Source organism: Leucoraja erinacea, chromosome 20 (genome assembly GCF_028641065.1).
Source record: "Leucoraja erinacea ecotype New England chromosome 20, Leri_hhj_1, whole genome shotgun sequence".
Classification (NCBI taxonomy): Eukaryota; Metazoa; Chordata; class Chondrichthyes; order Rajiformes; family Rajidae; genus Leucoraja; species Leucoraja erinaceus.
The window spans coordinates 23,262,289-23,276,431 of record NC_073396.1 but is presented as its reverse complement, the minus strand read 5'-3'; the positions used below and the strand labels follow the sequence as shown (position 1 = coordinate 23,276,431).

Genomic DNA, 14,143 nt, shown 5'->3' with positions numbered 1-14,143 from the left:
TTGGTCTTGATGTGGCAGCCTCTAAAAGTGATGGCCTCATGAAGACACCTATAGCTGTAAAGATTAACAGCTCAGCAGTGATCGAAACTGATTCTCGTGAAGCTTGGGATAATTATGGTGGCACAGTGGTTGCAACGGTAGACATCCAGGTTCGATCCCTGAAGGAACTCAGCAAGTCAGGCAGCATCAATGGAAGTGAGAAAACAGATTACGTTTCGGGTCGGGATCCTTCTCCAGACGAAACAAGTGATATCCTTCTCCTAAAGAGCTGAATGAACCATTACAATGACCCTATTAAAATGAACAGAAAAATAAAATACACTTACATTTGCATGTAAAGCCATTTGACGCACCAAGAGAGGGAGGTTCTTGTCGGACACAATCCTAGCCACACTTGTGTCAACTAGCCCCTCCATATCTACAAGAAGAAAACACATCAGTAAACCACACATACAAATATTAATCTTTAATACTCAAGCAAATGTTTAAAAAACATTTGGTTAGGTACACGGATAGGATAGGTTTAGAGAGATATGGGCCAAACGCCGGCAGATGGGGCTAGTGTAGTTGGGACATTTCACTCGGTGTGGGCAAGTTGGTCCAAAGTGGCTGTTTCCACTCAGTATGCCTCTATAAATGATTCCCTGAATGAGGATTCGATTTACTATGTTTGATAAAGTAACATTTAAGCATTTGAGATATCTTGAATTTAAATAGATAATCACAAATATTTTGCAGCTCGGGAAGACTTTGGTTTGGGCGCATTTGGAGTACCATGTGCAGTTCTGGTGGCACGATTAGAGGAAGGATGTGGAGGCTTTGAAGAGAGTGCAGGTTTACCAGAATGCTGCCTGGATTAGATTGTATTACCTACAAGGAGAGGTTGGATTTTTTTCTCTGGAACGCTAGAGGTTGAGGAGAGACCTGATAGAAGTATATAAAATTAGGAGAGGCCTGGATAGGGTAGACAGACAGAACCTTTTTGGAATGGTAGAAATGTTAAATATTAGGGGGCATAGCTTTAAGGTCAGAGGGAGAACGTTTACAGAAGATGTGCACTGCGTTTTTGTTTTAAACAGAGGGTGGTGAATCCCTGGAAAGAGCTGCCAGGGGTGGTTTGTTCAGATACAATAGCGGCATTTAAGAGGCTTTTAGATAGGCAAGTGGATATGCTGGGAATGGAGGCATATGGATCACATGCAGCAGATGAGATTAACGGACAATGTGGGATGAAGGGCATGTTCCTGTGCTGTACTATATTCTATGTATTTAAAAGGAAGGGTAAACCAAGTAATGCCAGACTTTAGAGACTGGTAGTAAGCTGTGTGCAAGAGAACATTATACACTTGTAGCCCACTTAAAAACAACAACAGCAAACATTTGTACTTTGAGGAAATCCGTTGCACATTAAGCCTCCACTCACCTTGGCGTGCTTGTAGTGTTACCAGGTTGCTTTCAAAGTCCAGAGGTTTAATTATTATTTCCACAAAGTTAAACTGGCCCTATTAAAATAAACAGTAAAATAAAAACCGACAGTGATCAAACAATAGGTTTCTCAAAAAAGTTCCTCTGCATTTTCCTCACAATCCACACGGTGTTCAGCTTAGAGCTGCTAGTAAAGTTGGGAACTTAAAACGCTGCAAATCTAATGTGGAGCAAGTAATGCAAGTAAATGCAGGCAGAAAATAATGTCACGGTTCCCTCTCCAAGATTCATTGGGAAGGTTGATAACAGTATTAGTCCAGTTATAGCCAAATTCTGCAAACATAACAAAAAATATTCATAAAATTCGGCGGTACAGTGGAGTAGCGGTAGAGTTGCTGCTTTTGAGCGCCAGAGACCTGGGTTCGATCTTGACTATGGCTGCTGTCTATACAGAGTTTGCACGTTCTCCCTGTGTCCGCGTGGATTTTCTCCGGGTGCTCCGGTTTCCTCCCACATTCCAAAGATTTGCAGGTTTGTAGGTTAATTGGCTTCTGTAAATTGACCCTCATGTTTAGGGTAGAACTAGGTGATCGTTGGTCGGCGTGGACTTGGAGGGCCAAATGGCCTGTTTCCACGCTGCTTCTCTAAACTAAACTAAAAATTACACACCAACAGATTATATGCCCCAATATGCCACAATGGCATTAATATTACCAACAATCTGTCGTGGACCAACCACGCTGATGAGACAGTCAAGAAGGCACACCGATGTTTCTACTTCCTGAAGAGACTCGGGAAATTCGGCATGTCTCCAGTGACTTACAAACTACCACAAATGCACCATGGAAAGCAGACGGTCAGGTTGCATCACAGCTTGGTTTGGGAACAGCTCTATCCAAGAACGCAAACAAAATTGCAGAGTTGTGGATGTAGCCCAGTCTAGCACACAGACCAGACTTCTCACCATCGACTCCATTTGTACCTCACGAGGCCTCAGAAAAGCAGCCAACATAATCAAAGTCTTGTCCCACCCCAGTCATTCCTTCTTCTCCCCATTCCCGTCTGGCGGAAGGTACAGAAGCTTGAAAGCATTCAACACTAGAATTGGAAACAGCTTCTTCCCCCTCTGTTTTCAGGCTTCTGAACGGTCCTTCCATAAGTTATGGTACTGCCTAATTCACTGCTGCCCCATTGCAGACATTGGACTTTGTCTCTGCAATTGATATGCTACAATGCTGAGAACTATATTCTGCACTCTGTATCTTCCTCATTGCTCTATCTGTTGTGCTTAAGTTTGACTCTTTTGTATTTCAGCATAGTATGTCTGATCTGATTGGAGAGCATGCAAAGCAAAGCCTTCCACTGTACACCAGTACATGTGACAATAATAAACCTGAACCTAACTAAGGAATGATTTGCTCCAAATACTGCACCTCAGACCCATTACACCACAATGTCATTGCAAAGCCAATAACAATCACAATAATAATTTATTAGCCAAGTATGTTTTGGAACATATGAGGAATTTCATTTGCCAGGTCAGTCATCCAAATAAAAAGCAACAGAACACACAAAACACATTTTGACATAAACATCCATCACAGTGACTCCTCCACAATCCTCTCTGTGTTGGAAGGTGAAAAAAAGTTCAATCTCTTCCCTTTCATTCTCGCGGTCGGGGGCCTTGAGCCCTCCATTGACGGGACAATCTTGATTCCTGTAGCCGGCGGCGTTTGGGCCCTCCGCATCGAGGCGATCGGGGGGGTGTTAGCTCCCCCGTGCCGGGCGATTGAACCCCGGGTCGGGGCTGGTCGAACCTTCCACGACATTGGAGCTCCCGACATCCACGGCCTCTCCCGAGAATGCGAGCTCCCGATGTAATGTCCGCAGGATGCGGTTTGAGTGATCACAGGCAAGGGATCGACTCCGATGATGTCCACTCCTGCGGGGGCCGAATGTCAGTCCGAGGAGGCTCCATCGGTGGTAGGCCGCAGAGCGACCGGAGAATGCGATACGAAAATTAATCGCATCTCCGGCAAGGTAAGAAACTGAAAATAAAATGTTCCCCCTCCCTCTCACCCCACATAAAACAAACTGAAGAACATTTACATGAATTTTTAACACACACTAAAAATATAAAAAAAGATGAAAAACACGACTGTTGGTGTAGCTGCCAATCGTTTGGCGCCCCTGGTGGCAAACACACCCGAGATCAATAGTGTACATCAAAACCACTTAGTACTTAAGACACAGTGAATGCCAAACTATTACAGCAACTCCAAAGCTTGGAACACTTCAAACTGCAACACCCTGAAGCCTAAACCATCCTAAAGTACCACACATTGGACCCATAAAAATCAATGGATGAAAGACATCATCTACACAAACCAATACTGCTCTTTATAAGCATGAAGCACATCAAAGACATGACTCCTCAAACACAACAGCTCAAGCTAATACAGCACCACAAACAAAAACTAATGAAGCACCTCAGACCCATAAAACACCCAAAATAAATACAGCAACTCAGACCAGAAAGAATGCAAAACTAATAAAGCACCCAAGACATAAAAAACTTAACTTAACGCAACATCTCAGAAAAAACACTTTAAACCTATTAAACTCTTTATGATCTTCAAACAAAAATAACCCCATACATTTATTACACTCAGAGAAAGCCAACCACACAAAACCTCTTAAATTAACCTTGGACTCAAATCCCAAACAGAAGAATTCAGTAACTTGGTGTTTAGTTTAGTTTAACTAAACAATTAATCCACACTGACCGTTGATCGCCTGTCCATACTAGTTCTATGTTATCTCACTTTCACGTACGTTTTCTACATATATGGGGCAATTTACTGAGTGCCAATTAACCTACAAATTCGCAAGTCTTTTGTGATGTGGGAGGAAACTAGAGAAAATGCATAAGCTCACAGGGAGAACGTGCAAACTCCACACAGCCAGCAACCCGAGGTCACACGGGTCTCTGACGGGTGTGAGGCAGCGGCTCTACTGCGCTCGCCACTGTACCGCCCTATATTTGAAGGGGAGAGAAGAGAGCAGGTAACAGGGATGTGAATGGCAGGAAAGAGAGAGGGTGAGAAACAGGGAAATGGGGAAGGAGGTGGCAAAACAACAAAAAAGCGATTCAAATTTACCTTTATAGTTCCCAGTTTGTACTCCTCTTCAGTGTCCTTGTATATAACCACCACATAGTCATTTCCAATGTGCCTTTTCTTGTTGCAACAGGCTCGATCTGATTCTTTGTTCGGCATCAGGGTCGCGATGTGAAAGATTGCTTTAAAGGGATTGGAGAAAATGAGAGTTTGTCACTGCACGGACCAAGGATGGGAGACCGGAAGATTGCTGACTTTGCAAACTGGGCGATTTGAATTTTGGAAATGCATGTTCAATGGCTACAAGATAAGGTGCATTTTACAAATCATCTCCCAATAAAATCATTGGAAAAGAAAATCAGTAGTGAGATAAATGGGTTACAGTCAGAACCTTTTGGCCCAGGGTGGAAATGTCCACCACTGGATGGCATAGCTGTAAGGTGAGAGGGGATAGTTTAATGGAGATGTGTGGGGAAATATGTTATTTTACACAGAGAGTGGTACGGGCCTAGAACATGCTGCCAGGGATGGTGGTGAAGGCAGATATGGTAGTGGCTTTTAAGAGGGTTTTAAATAGGCACATGGAAGTGCAAGGAATAGAGTGATATGGATCATATACAGGCAGATGAGATCAGTATAACTTGGCATCATGTTCGGCACAAACATTGCCCAAACAAAGGACGTAGCTTTAGAAAGGAGATGTGGCGGAATTTCATAGAGGGTGGTGAATCTGTGGAATTTGTTGCCACAAACGACTGTGGAAGCCATGTCTGGGTATTTTTGAGGTATTGACAGATTCTTGATTAGTAAGGGTGTCAAATGTTATGGGGAGAAGGCAGGAGAAGGAAAGATAGATCAGCCATAATTGAATGGCAGAGTAGACATGATGGGCTGAATGGCCTAATTCTGCTCCTATAACTTATGAACAGTACAGCACAGGAACAGGCTTCTTTAGTCCACAATATCTGTACCGAACATGACGCTAATCTCATCTGCCTGCACGTGATATACATCCCTCCAATCCCTTCATATCTACTTGCCTATCTAAGAGCCTCTTCGCTGCCACTATTGTATTTGTCTCAACTACCAGCCCAGGCAGCTCTTCTCAGGCTTCCAACACCCTCTGTAAAAATCAGCCACGATTGAATGGCAAAGTAGACTCGAAGGGCCGAATGGTCTACTACTGCTCCTATGATTTATGAGTTTATGAACATTGTGGACCAAAGGCCCCTTCCTTTGCTGTGCTGTTCGATGAACATTGTAGATGTGATGATGAGTAATTTTGCAGATTAAATAAAAGTTGACAGACTTAGGGACAGTGACGAGGGTTGTCAAAGGATGCAGCAAGAGGGTGATAAAGTATTTGAGTTTTCCTCTGCACATCTACATAAAATGTAGATCAGCGAGAATGTGGAGGAAAGAACTGCAGATGCTGGTTTAAACCGAAGATAGACACAAAAAGCTGCAGTAACTCAGCGGGTCAGACAGCATCTCTGGAGAAAAGGACCAGGTAACATTTCGGGTCGAGACCCTTTGGTTTAGTTTAGAGATACTGCGCGGAAACAGGCCCTTTGGGTCACCAAGTCCACACCAGCCAGCGATCCCTGCACATTAACACTATCCTACACACACTATGGACAATTTTATATTTATACCAAGCCAATTAACCTACAGACCTGTACGTCTTTGGAGTGTGTGAGGAAACCGAAGATCTCGGAGAAAACCCACGCGGTCACGGGGAGAACGTACAAACTCCGTACAGACAGCACCCCGGGTCTCTGACGCTATAAGGCAGCAACTCCACTGTTGCGCCACCCGTGTCACCCTATTTATCTTCCATGCCCATTTTCAGCAAGAATACGGATCTACGGCAGGTTACAATCACCCACCTTGCATGATGTCGTCATGCCAGCAGTAAGTAAACTGCCCATCATCACCGTAAGTGTCAAGCCCACCAAGGAATATTTGTTCTGGGTTGCAGTCTTGAAGATAGATCAATTTACCAAGGCCAGTGAGGAACTGTGCATACCTCGACGATCCATATGCATTGGACAGAATTTCAACTTCATTATTAGTCTGAAACAAAACAAAATTAAAATTACTTCAGAAGCTCTCTGAACAAGCTGAAGATTTGCTTATATTTATTGAAAATGCACTGGCTTGCTTAGTTTTTGTACTTTAACGATACAGCATGGATACTTCCCTTCCTTCCCTTTCCCTTCCCCCCTCCCTCTCCTTGACCCCCCTCTCTCTCAAAGTCAGGATCGAACCTGGGTCTCTGGAGCTGTGAGGCTGCAGCTCTACCAGATGCACCACCATGATCCACCCCCTCTGGTTGAAGATTCTGGATGAGATATTTTTATGTTCTTATTTTATTTTGAGGAAAGTGCAATACTACAAAGCTTCACTGAACATTAATTAAGATGCTAGAAACTTAATCCAAATGGGTTAATACGACAATGCAGCTTTTAGATAAATATCCCATCTTTCAGCCCTCATTGGAACAATTCCAAATTAACTCGCACACAAGAATCCCACCGACAATCGGGATTTGGATGGACACATATTTTGCAGGTTGTTACTTTGCATAATTCGAGGGAGGGGAGGAAGGGAAGGAGAAGGAGAGGGATGGGGAAGGCGAGGGATGGGAAAGGCGAGGGACGGGAGAAGGAGAGGGGGGAGGAAGGGGAAGGATGGGGAGGAAGGGGAAGGAGGGGGAGCAAGGAAGGAGAGGTGGGGATGGAGAGGGAGCTATTTTGTTGTGTGCTATCCAGTCAAAGAAAAGATTATACATGATTACAATCAAGCTGTCCACAATGTACAGATAAAGGATAAAGGGTACAACCGGCCAGAGACTACAGGTTTGAACCTGACTACGGGTGCTGTCTGCGGAGTTTGCACGTGAGTTTCTCCCTGTGACCGCATGGGTTTCCTCACAACATCTCAAAAACGTGGGTGTTTGTAGGCTGATTGGCTTCTGCAAATAGCCCCATAGTGTGTAGCTAGTGGATGTAAAAGTGAGATAACATAGAGCGAGTGTGAATTGGTGAATAATGGTTTGAGTGGGCTCAGTGAGCCGAAGGGTGTGTTTCCATGCTCTATCTCTAAAACTAAATTCTAAACCTTAACTAGGGAGGAACAAGTTAGCAATCTCAGCAAGGTAGGCCAGTGGTCATACACGAGGCTGTTGTTTGAGTACAAGGTAGGTTAATTAGAGCTGGTCAGTATATCAGTTTACTGATGTAGAAGATATTCGTACCTGTCCTTCCCCAACATACACCACTCCAATCTTGTGTGTATCGTAAGGTGGCATCTGATCAAGGACTTTAATGGCGCGGTCTGTAATCTATGATTAACAAAGCTGCCTGTTAATGACTTATCACTTGCAATACATGTCATGTTTCTCAACCATAATCAAGGAGAAACTATTAACATTTTCACTGGACTTGCAGCAAATATTTTGTAAGGTCACACACTTATCCAGACACACGGCCTTTCAGAAGCAGAGACATGAACTAGTAACTCATCTTGGATAGAATGGATGTGGAGAGGATGTTTCCACTAGTGGGAGAGTCTGGGACCAGAGGACACAGTCTCAGAATAAAAGGGCGCACATTTAGAAAGGAGATGAGGAGGATTTCTTTAGTCAAGAGGGTGGTGAATCTGGGATTCATTGCCACAAATCGCTGTGGAGGCCAAGTCATTGCGTATTTTTAAGGCGGAGATTGACAGATTCCTGATTAGTTAGGCCTCCAAAGTTTATGGGGAGAAGGCAGGAGAATGGGGTTGAGAGGGAAAGATAGATCAGCCATGATTGAATGGCGGAGTAGACACGATGGGCCGAATGGCCTAATTATGAACTGGATCGTAGATTTTGTTTCAATTACAATAAAAGAGGGATAACACTAAACTCGGGTGAATGGGTGATTGCTAGGCAACGTGGAAACGGGCCGAATGGGCTGTTTCCATTCTGTATCTTTCAATCAATTCCGTTAATCTATCTAATCACCACGGGTTGGAAAAGTTTAGGGATATAGGCCAAACGCAGGCCAAAGGGCCTAGCTTAGACGGTGCATCTTGGTTGGCATGGACGACTTGGGCCGAAGGGCCTGTTTTCATGTGGTATGACACTATGATGCTAATCAACCAAAACATGAGGATTGCAGGGACTTAAGTAAGATTATTTGTTTCTCACACACCAAGGACAAATCAATGTGAAGATGTACAGGAGGGAATCCATTCATTTCATCATACCCATGCCTGTACTTCAAAAGAGCTGGCCAACTTGTCTTACTCTTTCCTTACAGGCTTTGAACTACTTCCCTTCACAAATACAATATCAAAGTCAATTTTATTCGTCACTTTCACCCGAAGGTGCAGTGAAATGAATTTACCAGCAATGATACACTTAAAAAGAACACACAATACACAATAGAATTTAACACAAACATCCCCCACAGCATTCTTCACTGTGGTGGAAGGCAACAAAGTTCAGTCAGTCCACCTCCTTTGTTCATCCGTGGTTTGATCGCATCCGTACGCATCGATCACTCTGTCATAAGCTTCTATCAAGCAGTGTGCTCCAGATTGTAACATTTGCCATTAATGTCCTTCCACTCACTGTGAGTAGCTTTATGTATTACCTCTGCTGCCATCCGAACAATTAACTTATTTTATATACCTCAATTCCGCCCGTCACTTATAGCAACATTTTAGATGCACTAATGATTTAAAACTACTTACCTCATTCTTAGGAATGAGAAGTGGCTTGTTTGACTCACTACCAAAGAAAGGCGAATGATATAACTGAAGAAACACAAAACTGGGAGGGAAAAAAGAAACATTTTTCTTTCCACATTCTTCGAGTAAGTTGAGGTTTATTTTAAAGTTATTTCAAATAAGTCAAGCACATGGTGAGAGATTCCTCAATTACCAAGAACAGAGGGTTGTTTTTCAGCACAGGAACATAGAACAGCACAGCACAGGAGAAGGCCCTTCAGCCCACAATGTCTGTGCCGAACATGATGCCAAGATAAACTAATCTCCTCTGACTACGTGATCCATATCCCTCCATTCTCTGCATATCCATGAGCCTATGTAAAAGCCTCTTACTGCCACTATTGTATCTGCCTCCACCACCAGACCAAACAACTTGCAGTGGATAAAATTGAGAGGCTTAGATAGGGTAGACACAGAACCTTTTCTCCCAGGGTGGAAATGGCAGCGTGTTCCAAACATCCAACACCTGTGCGTAAAAAACTTGCCTCACACCTCGCCATTGAACTTTGCCCCCCTCGCTTTAAAGGTACCATCTACAGTCGTTGACATTTCCACCCTGAGAGCAAAGGTTCTTACTATCCTACCTAAGCCTCCCAATTTATGAGTTGAGTTTAGTTTATTGTCATGTGTACCGAGGTACAGTGAAAAGTGTTTGTTGCGTGTGAAACAGTCAGCGCAAAGCCAATACATGATTACAATCAAGCTATCCACAGATACATGATAAAGGGAATAACGTGAATAATGTTTAGTGCAAGATAAAGTCAGATTAAAGATAGTCTGAGGGTCTCCAAATGAGGTAGATAGTAGCTCAGGACTGCTCTTTAGTTGTTGGTAGGATGGTTCAATTGCCTGATAACAGCTGGGAAGAAACAGACCCTGAATCTGGAGGTGTGTGTTTCATACTTCTATACCTTCTGCCCGATGGGAGATGGGAGAAGAGGGAATGGCGGGGGTGCGACTTGTCCTTGATTGTGCTGGTGGCCTTGCCGAGGCAGCGTGAGGTGTAAATGGAGTCAATGGAAGGAAGGTTGGTTTGTGTGATGGTCTGGACTGTGCCCATGATTTCTTGCAATTTCTTGCAGTCTTGGATGGAGCTGTTCCAAATCCGACCAGGGGAGAGAATGGACCAGGTTACACCAACAACTAACCAGCATTTCCATCAAGACCTGGTGGCCGTGAGTGTATGGATTAGCAGGTTCCGATTTCTGCACTTACCCACTTTGGCAACAGAGTACAGACTGCTCTCTCCTTTCACCCTACATGTACTCCTCAATTCAGTGGTAATTTTAATACAAGGCAAGAAGTTGGATTCACTTCATATTTGGCCTCTCGACTTCATTGGAAGAGGGCGAGTGATCCAAATTAAAATGAAGAGAAGTAAATCAAGTGCTTAATGATTTTAGTTTATTTGCATCCATTATATCTGTTGAATGAAACTGTATAATTTACATTGTTAATGAAATTATTATGGCTCACTGGTGCAGCTGGTAGAGCTGCTGCCTCACCGTGCCATAGACCTGAGTTCAATCCTGATGTTGTGTCTGTGTGGAGTTTGCATGCTCTCCCTGTAATTGCGTAGGTTTCCTCCGGTTTGCCTCCCATGTCCCAAAGACTTGTGAATTTGTAGGTTAATTGTCCTCTGCAGATTGCCCCCAAAGTGCAGGGAATGGATGAGAAAGTGGGAGAACATAGACTAGTGTGTGCAGGTGACCAATGGACCCAGTGGGCAGAAGGGCCTGTTTCCACGCTACATCTCTGAACTAATTACACTAGACCATGCCAAAGCTGTTCTCAGTAATTCCCTGCTGCTCCTGCTGTTTCACAGTCTTTCTCGATGTAATCATGCAATGTCACTCATTCAATAAGAAAACACCAGAGAATGACTTCCAAGTTACCTTAAAAATCTTACAGCACACGAGAACTGGTAACCTGATTAAGTTTTAATTATTGTTTCACAATCTCTTGGTCCTTAACCCAAAAGGACGTGGGGAGATTGCTATGACCAAATGTTTAGAAATATAATGGATTTCAATAATTTTTTTGAATATTTTCTAATCTTTATTTTAAGCTCTGAAAATAATTAAAATGTATCTAAGGATTCAGGCCTTCCATGGTATCTTGCCAGAACAGTCAAGGACCAGCTTCAACTCAGAGTAGCTGACATTGAGAGAGGTAACCAAGAACTTGACTAACTGAGACCAGAGCATCAAATGCATGAATAAACAGTGGGAGTAGAATAGTTTGACTCCGAGATCCCTCATCCATTTAATAAACTCTATTGAGGTAGATGGTAGCTCAGGCCGGGCGACTCTCTAGTTGTTGATAGGATGACAGCTGGGAAGAAACTGTAACTGAATCTGGATGTGTGCATTTTCACACCTCTGTATCGCTTGTTTGATGGGAGAGAGGGGGAAGAGGGAGTGTCCGGGTCCTTGATTATGGTGGTGGCTTTGCCGAGGCAGCGTGAAGCGTAGAAGTCAATGGAAGGGAGGTTGGTTTGTGTGATGGGCTGGGCTGTGACCACAATTCTCTGCAATTTCCTGAGGTCTTGACTGTTCCCAAACCCTGCCATAAAATGCTTTCCACGGAGCAAATAGCAGGCAAGATAAAGGTAATGGTGGCAGAGGTTTGTAACTCAGTTCAGGGTCAAGGCAGCAAAGCATACTGCTCATCCTGAAACAATGACTGAGAATCGACCTTACAGCAAGATTGTGGTATCTGTTTTCCCTGCATTTAACCAGGCCAATCTGAAACTTGTACAAATTGAGAAACAAGAGGTAGCTGGGAGCTGGTGATGAGTTAAGGCTGGGTGTTAGGTGTTTATGAAATCTGAAATCTTCAGATATCATCAGTGATGGGAAGTGCATGAATAAGGAATGGGAGGGGCTATGTCTGCCAATATCAGGGACTTTTATAGTTAGTCTGAAGAAGGGTCTCGACCCGAAACGTCACCTGTTCCTTCTCTCCAGAGATGCTGTTTGTCCCGCTGAGTTATTCAGCTTTTTATGTCTATCTTCGGTTGAAACCAGCGTCTGCAGTTCCTTCCTACACTTATAGTTAGTCAGATGTATCTGTACGCTTTTTACCATATGAAGCATGGGCTTTAAATTTTATTTTTGTTTGCCATTATATTAATACATTTAATAGGACATTAATGAATATAGAAATGAATGCGTGAAGTTTTGCAGACGTTTTGTACCCATGAAAGAATGAATGAATGAATGAATGAATGAATGAATGAATGAATAAGTTTATTGGCCAAGTATTCACATACAAGGAATTTGCCTTGGTGCTCCACCCGCAAGTGACAACATGACATACAGTGACAGTTAGGAATGACAGATAAAACATTAAACATAAATAATAAAACATTATCTTGGCCTACTTGTCACTGTTGTCGTATGATTAATCGAAGTATGTGCCAATATATTGGTGATTATAAAGCTTTTGGACAGGCACAACAATATGCAATGAATGAAGGGGTATGGATCACAAGCAGCTAAGAGATTAATTTACCATGACATCATATTTGGCACAGACATTGTGGACCGAAGGGCCCGTTCCTGGGCTGTACTGTACTCTTCTATGGTCTATTAATTGTACTGTTCTATGCATTAATTAAAATGCATCATTCCCTACATAACTTACAACCATAAGACATAGGAGGAGAATCAGGCCATTCGGCCCATCAAGTCTGCTCCAACAATCAACCATAGCTGATCTATCTTTTCCTCTCGACCCCATTCGCCTGCCTTCTCCCCGTAACCTTTGATGCCCGGCTAATCAAGAATCTATCCATCACTGCTTTAAAAATACCAAATGATGGCGTCCACTGCTGCCTGTGGCAATGAATTCAAAAGATTCACCACCCTCTGGTAAAGGTAATTCCTCCTCATCTCTGTTCTAAAGTACGTTCTTTTATTCTGAAGCTGTGCCCTCTGGTCCTAGACTCTCCCACCACTAGAAACATCCTCTCCACATTCACCCCATCTAGACCATTCATTATTCGGTAGGTTTCAATGAGATCCTCCCCCCTCATCTACCTAAACTCCAGCGAGTAGCGGCCCAGAGCCATCAAACGCTCTTCATATGTTAACCCAATCATCCCCGGGATCATTCTGGTGATCCTTCCTCAGATATGAAGCTCTAAAGGGACATCTTTCAGAATCCAAAGAAGGTTTTTACCTACCTTGGGTTTATTCCACTAATCTTCTCCGCATTCGAGGCCGACGCTCTGTTCTGAACCCCATTGCGCTGTGACCTCCGGCCTCTCCTTGACGGTGCAGAGTCAGAAATGGTGTGGCCCCTGGGCCTGTAGCGGTTTGGAGACAGAGGGGGTTCCTTCTTTTCTGCCGGAGGTAGTGTGTCCTGCTTGCTACCGTCGCTGGTTTCCAATCTGCCATTGGGAGGACATTCCTCTTCAATACTCTCAGCATGACTCCTAGGCTTTGCCTCAGTCGCTGGCTTCGCAGCGGGTCCCTCTTTCCCATTTACCTCCGCCATTTCTTGGAGGTTCTGAAGCTCTGGGGAAGAGCTGGACTTGTTGAGAGTTTGAGCGTGGTTGAAATCAAATTCTTCCTCCAATGGATCAATGGCCAAAGAAGATGGCACAACCTTATCAGAGGCAATGCCCATTATCCCTGGATCTTCTCCCTGAAGAGTCTTTTCCTCCTCCTGACTGGACGTTGATGACGACTGAAGCCCAAAAAAATATTGGCATTCAATAATTTAGTATTCATTACATATTTATCTTCTTGCAATTAGTTTTATTTTACCCAAATTCACTAAAAATATGATTTCATATTTCATATTTCTTTCAG

General features: G+C 43.5%; 1 protein-coding gene across 8 annotated transcripts in view; it reads right to left on the bottom strand.

The window, feature by feature from the left end:
- The window catches only part of tsc2 (TSC complex subunit 2), a 92,443-nt gene that overhangs the window by 3,476 nt on the left and 74,824 nt on the right, over nucleotides 1–14,143 (bottom strand). For all 8 annotated transcript variants that reach the window (XM_055651658.1, XM_055651659.1, XM_055651660.1 and 5 more), the window contains 7 exons: nucleotides 13,513–14,018; nucleotides 9,288–9,366; nucleotides 7,804–7,890; nucleotides 6,434–6,620; nucleotides 4,587–4,726; nucleotides 1,424–1,502; nucleotides 327–418 (listed from right to left, as the gene is read on the bottom strand). In XM_055651658.1, the coding sequence (XP_055507633.1) occupies nucleotides 327–418; nucleotides 1,424–1,502; nucleotides 4,587–4,726; nucleotides 6,434–6,620; nucleotides 7,804–7,890; nucleotides 9,288–9,366; nucleotides 13,513–14,018 (1,170 nt within the window). The remainder of the gene's footprint in view (nucleotides 1–326; nucleotides 419–1,423; nucleotides 1,503–4,586; nucleotides 4,727–6,433; nucleotides 6,621–7,803; nucleotides 7,891–9,287; nucleotides 9,367–13,512; nucleotides 14,019–14,143) is intronic.